This window comes from Colobus angolensis, unplaced genomic scaffold (genome assembly GCF_000951035.1).
Source record: "Colobus angolensis palliatus isolate OR3802 unplaced genomic scaffold, Cang.pa_1.0 Scaffold67, whole genome shotgun sequence".
Lineage (NCBI taxonomy): Eukaryota > Metazoa > Chordata > Mammalia > Primates > Cercopithecidae > Colobus > Colobus angolensis.
Window position 1 is genome coordinate 6,953,418 of NW_012120376.1, and position 6,314 is coordinate 6,959,731.

A 6,314-nucleotide genomic window follows, 5' to 3' on the forward strand; every position below is an offset into this window, starting at 1 on the left:
GCTAGTTTTTTGTATTTTTTAGTAGAGATGGGGTTTCACCGTGTTAGCCAGGATGGTCTCGATCTCCTGACCTCGTGATCCACCCGTCTCAGCCTCCTAAAGTGCTGGGATTACAGACTTGAGCCACTGCGCCCGGCCTGAAGATCATTTTTTTAACTTTCTTTAAAGAAATCCTCAACAGTTCCTACTGATCCTCATGTTGGCCTTGTATCTGCTTTTAGAATAACATCAAAAATGACAAATATGGACCCTGGCTGGAGTGGGAGATTATGCTCCAGTACTGTTTTCCACGGCTGGATATCAATGTCAGCAAAGGAATCAATCATCTACTGAAGAGCCCTTTTAGTGTTCATCCTAAAACAGGTACTACACAAGGGAACTAAGGAAAACTAAAAGAAAAATGAGTTGCTATTTGCTTTAGTAAGCATGGCATTAGGTCTGAATATATATAATGTCTATGATTTAAAGGTAGAAGAATTGCTCTGTCACCTAATACCTAAATTAGTTTTTTATATTGTCAGTTAAGTAGCTACCAGATTAGTTTCTACTATGTAACTGTTTTTCAGTTGGGTTTCTGAGGTTCCATATTAGATTTGGAGAGGACCGTCAAAATCTTAGGACAACAACTCTCATTGTACAGATGAGAAAACGGTGGCCCAAGATGTAACTTATCCAAAGACATAAAAAAAAAATTGTGTGTGGCCATATGTGGTGGCTTACTCCTGTAATCCCAGCACTTGAGGAGGGCAAGGTGGGCAAATCACTTGTGCCCCAGAGTCTGACACCAGCCTAGACAACATGTCTAAACCCCCTTTCTACAAAAAATACACAAAGTAGCTAGACATGGTGGTGCATGCCTGTAGTTCCAGCTACTCAAGAGGCTAAGACAGGAGGATCACTTGAGCCTGGGAAGTTAAGGCTGCAGTGAGCTGTGATGGTGCCACTGCACTCCAGTCTGGGTGACAGAGTGAGACCTTGTCTCACAAAAAAAAGAAAAAAAAAAAAGAAATGCAATGAACTCTACTCCTAGCACTGACAAAAACAAAATTTTTTTTTTTTTCGAGACAGAGTCTCATGCTGTCACCCAGGCTGGAGTGCACCAATGCAGTCTCGGCTCACTGAAGGCTCAATCTCCCAAACTCAAGCAATCCTTCTGCCTCACCCTCCTGAGTAGCTGGTACTACAGGCACGTGCTACCACAGCCAGCTAATATTTTGTAGACAGGGTTTTGCCATATTGCCCAGGATGGTCTTGAACTCTTGAGGTCAAGCAATTCACCTGCCCCAGTCTCCCAAAGTGCTGGGATTACAGACATGAGCCACTGCACCCAGCCTCATGTCATTTTTGAGATGTGTTAAATTCTGTATGGTATCCTAGAGGGGGTTAAAAGAGTAGAGTAATTTCTATTTTATTTCCAGAATGCCTTTTAAAGGTATCTGACATGTGGGTATCTGTATTGATCTCAATAAAAAAAAAACCAAGCTAATGTAAATATAATATTTCCATCTATTTTGTTCTATTTTCAGGACTTACTAAATCTGAGATTGTCCTGAACTTAAATATGGAATATTTAAATATACTTTATTTCTAAATATAGAAATAAAAGTAGGGAAAAGAGCAACTGGGAAATAGCTCTTATTAAAACAGTCTTCTGGCCGGGCGCGGTGGCTCAAGCCTGTAATCCCAGCACTTTGGGAGGCCGAGACGGGCGGATCACGAGATCAGGAGATCGAGACCATCCTGGCTAACACGGTGAAACCCCATCTCTACTAAAAAATACAAAAAAACTAGCCGGGCGAGGTGGTGGGCGCCTGTAGTCCCAGCTACTCGGGAGGCTGAGGCAGGAGAATGGCGTGAACCCGGGAGGCGGAGCTTGCAGTGAGCTGAGATCTGGCCACTGTACTCCAGCCTGGGCGACAGAGCAAGACTCCATCTCAAAACAAAAGAAAAAACAGTCTTCACATTGGCTTTTTGGTGTTTTTGGGTTTTTTTTTCTAGATAGAGTCTCGCTCTGTCACCCAGGCTGGAATGCAGTGGCGTGATCTTGGCTCACTGCAACCTCCACCTCCCAGGTTCAAGCAATTCTCTGCCTCTCCCTCCCAAGTAGCTGGGATTATAGGCACCTGCTATCACACCTGGCTAATTTTTGTATTTTTAGTAGAGACGGGGGTTTCACCATCTTGGCCAGGCTGGTCCTGAACTCCTGACCTTGTGATCCACCCTCCTCAGCCTCCTAAAGTGCTGGGATTACAGGTGTGAGCTGCTGCGCCTGGCCAGTTGTTTTCTAAAGAGAAGTAAAAGGCATGCTGGACATGGTGGTTGACACCTGTAATCCTAGCAACTCAGGAGGCTGAGGCAAGAGGATTGTTTTGAGGCCAGAAGTTCAAGGTCAGCCTGGGCAACACAGTGAGACCCCCAACTCAACAAAAATTGAAAAACTGGCCAGGCCAGGTGCAGTAGCTCACATCTATAATCCCAGCACTTTGGGAGACAACTGAGGTGGGAGGATCACTTGAGCCCAGGACTTCAAGCCTGCAGTGAGCTATGACCATGCTACTATACTCCAGCATGGATGACAAAGTGAGACCTTAACTCTAAAAAAAAGTAAGGGCACAGCTAATGTGAAAGTACTTTAATTTATATTTCTAAATACGGTTCTTAACAGATAAGTTTAACCCTTTGTCTAAGCCTTAGATAAAAAATTGTAACGAAAAATAACTTATAGGAGACGCCTATAATGATTTATAGTCCACAATCATCAGTTTATAACTTTTGCTTCTTACAGGTCGCATATCTGTGCCTATTGATTTGCAGAAAGTGGACCAGTTTGATCCATTTACTGTTCCAACCATAAGGTATGTTTCAGATCATTGATCACTCCTCGTTTGTAATTGTTGTTCTGAATTTTAAATAAATTGGATTAGCCTCCTTCTTAGAGAATTAGTTGCATGGGAACGGTATATTTGGTTAGGGAAACCAAATAAGGTTCAAAGGTTAGATGATGATGCCCTAATAGAACAATACAAGCTTTTCACCTGCTGTTATGTAAGAAAAAGATTTTAAGGTCAAATAAATTTAGGAAATTCTGACTTAAACAGATTAAAGGTATCTTTTACTACAGTATTTCACGGTCTTTCATATGATGATATGCATGAAAAACTCCAAGAAGAGATCATGCTGTTTAGAATATCCCAAATTTAAGTTGACCACATAATTTTTTTGCAGTAAATTTTATGGGATTCACATGCTATTATACACTGGATAATGCTGACCAGAAACTAACATTAAACTTCTCTTGTTCGTGGCCAGGCACCGTGGCTCATGCCTATAATCCCAACACTTTCGGAGGGCAGGGTGGGCGGATCACAAGGTTAAGAGATCGAGACCATCCTGGCCAACATGGTGAAACCCTGTCTCTACTAAAAATACAAAAATTAGCGGGGCTTGGTGGCACATGCCTGTAGTCCCAGCTACTCGGGAGGCTGAGGCAGGAGAATCACTTGAACCTGGGAGGCGGAGGTTGCAGTGAGCCAAGATCGCACCACTGCAATCCAGTCTGGCCAGAGTGAGACTCCATCTCAAAAAAAAAAAAAAAAAAATGCTCTTGTTCTGTTACTTGCAGCTTCATCTGCCGTGAATTGGATGCCATTTCCACTAATGAAGAGGAAAAAGAGGAGAATGAAGCTGAATCTGATGTCAAACATAGAACCAGAGGTAAGATAATATATTGAAGCTTCACTTTAATACAGGGTTTTTATATAGATATCCATCTGTCACTCCAATAATTAATTCTCTGATTCAGCCAGAATGGATGAGCATTTGTCCTGGAACTGCATACAATGTTTGTGTCCTTTCTTCAGCAGTTACCCAAGTGGTGTTACTGAATCCAGTCTGATTCAACACATATTTCCTAAACAACTTCTAAATGCTAGGATCTATACTGTAAGATTAAACTATCAATAAGTATGAATAATCAGTCTCTGAGATTCACCACCTATTTATTTAACAACTATTATATATGCAGTACTTTTGTTCTTTGTTTCTGATGCATATAGGTGGGTTTTATGGTAAACATATGTCTAAACTGTTTACCAAGTTGTATATTCAAGAATTTGAAGAAGCTGGCTGGCCGCAGTGGTTCACACCTATAATCCCAGCATTTTGGGAGGCCGAGGCAGGCGGATCACTTGAGGTCAGGAGTTCAAGACCAGCCTGGCAACATGGTGAAACCCCATCTCTGCTAAATATACAGAAATTAACCAGGTGTAGTGGAAGGCGCCTGTAATCCCACCTAGCCGGGAAGCTGAGGCAGAAGAATCAGTTGAACCCAGGAGGCAGAGGTTGCAGTGAGCCAAGATTGTGCCACTGCACTCCATCCTGGGCAACAGAGAGAGACTGTCTCAAAAAAAAAAAAAAAGACAAGAATTTGAAGAAGCTAAGGAATTTCTAAATCTTCTTGCTAGTGGAAGGCAAATCTAACACCTAAGAGATACTGCAGGCCAGGCATGGTGGCTCACAGCCACCTGTAATCCCAGCACTTTGGGAGGCCCAGGTGGGCGGATCACCTGAGGTCATGAGTTCGAGACCAGCCTGACCAACATGGAGAAACCCCGTCTATCCAAAAAATACAAAATTAGCCAGGTGTGGTGGCACATGCCTCTAATCCCAGCTGCTTAGAAGGCAGAGGCAGGAGAATCGCTTGAACCCAGGAGGTGGAGGTTGTGGTGAGCCAAGATCACGCCATCGCATTCCAGCCTGGGCAACAAGAGTGAAACTCCGTCTCAAAAAAAAAAAAAAGAGAGATGCTGCATAGCAGCACTCCCCAACCTTTTTGGCATCAGGGACCAGTTCTGTGGAAGACAATTTTTGCACGGACTTCAAAGAGATGGGGAGGAGTTGGGGATGGTTCCAGGATGAAACTTTTTTACCTCAAATCATCAGGCATTAGATTCTGATAAGAAGTGCACAACCTAGATCCCTCACATGCGCAGTTCACAGTAGGGTTCATGCTCCTATGAGAATTTAGTGCTTCTGCTGATCTAACATAAGGCAGAGCTCAGGCAGTAATGCTCGCTAACCGATCACCTCACACCTGTAATTCCAGCACTTTGGGAGGCTGAGGCAAGAGGATCACTTGAGCCCAGGAGTTTGAGACCACCCTGGGCAACACAGAGAGACCTTGTCTCTCCAAAAAAAAATTAGCTAGACATGCTGGCGTACACCTGTGGTCTCAGCTACTCAAGAGGCTGTTTGAGCCAGAAGGTTAAGACTGCAGTAAGCCCTGATCACACCACTGTACTCCAGCCTGGGTGTCAGAGAGATACCTTGTCTCAAAATAAAAATTATATGGCTGGGCACGGTGGCTCACGCCTGTAATCCCAGCACTCTGGGAAGTCAAGGTGGGTGGATCACCTGAGGTCAGGAGTTTGAGACCACTCTGGCCAACATGGTTAAACCCCATCTCTACTAAAAATACAAAAATTAGCCAGGCATGGTGGTGCACACCTGTAATCCCAGCTATTCAGGAGGCTGAGGCACAAGAATCACTTGAGCCCGGGAGGCAGAGGTTGCAGTGAGCTGAGGTCACGCCACTGCACTCCATCCTGGGCAACAGAGTGAGACTTTGTCTCAAAAAAAAAAGTATAATTTCTTTCTTACTCTTTTTAAAGAACTATCATGAGGATTCTTAATTCCATGCAAACGTAGGATACTACTAAAATCCAAATTTTACGTGAAACTCCTTTCTTATTCTCAGTCATATTTTCCTATAGGGTATCATAGGTTATGTAATTAAATGGATGAATAAAATTGTATATTCTTCTTTTTTTTTTTTAGAGAAAGCGTCTTACTCTGTCACCCAGGCTGGAGTGCAATGGTGCAATCTTGGCTCATTGCAACCTCCGCCTCCTGGGTTCAAGCGATGCTCCTGTCTCAGCCTCCCCAGTAGGTGGAGTTACAGGTGCCTGCCACCACGTCCAGCTAATTTTTGTATTTTTAGTAGAGATGGGGTTTCTCCATGTTGGTCAGGCTGGTCTTGAACTCACGACCTCACCGAATCCACCTGCCTCGGCCTCCCTAAGTTTTGGGATTACAGGCATGAGCCACTGCACCCTGCCTATATTCAAATTTTTGTTATGTACATTTTTTAAACTATTTTATAAATCAAAGAATACTTAATGCAGGCCAGGCAGAGTGGCTCATGCCTGTAATCCCAGCAGTTTGGGAGGCTGAGGCGGGTGGGTCACCTGAGGTCAGGAGTTCCAAGACCAGCCTGGCCACATGGTGAAACCCCGTCTTTACTAAAAATACAAAAA

The 6,314-nt window shown here is 43.6% G+C and overlaps 1 protein-coding gene across 1 annotated transcript in view; it reads left to right on the forward strand.

Moving 5' to 3' along the window:
• Positions 1-6,314, forward strand: part of PRIM1 (primase, DNA, polypeptide 1 (49kDa)) — a 29,942-nt gene that overhangs the window by 11,435 nt on the left and 12,193 nt on the right. Inside the window, exons 9-11 of the mRNA XM_011926078.1 lie at positions 222-363; positions 2,786-2,855; positions 3,623-3,714. Coding sequence (XP_011781468.1) covers positions 222-363; positions 2,786-2,855; positions 3,623-3,714 — 304 coding nt within the window. The remainder of the gene's footprint in view (positions 1-221; positions 364-2,785; positions 2,856-3,622; positions 3,715-6,314) is intronic.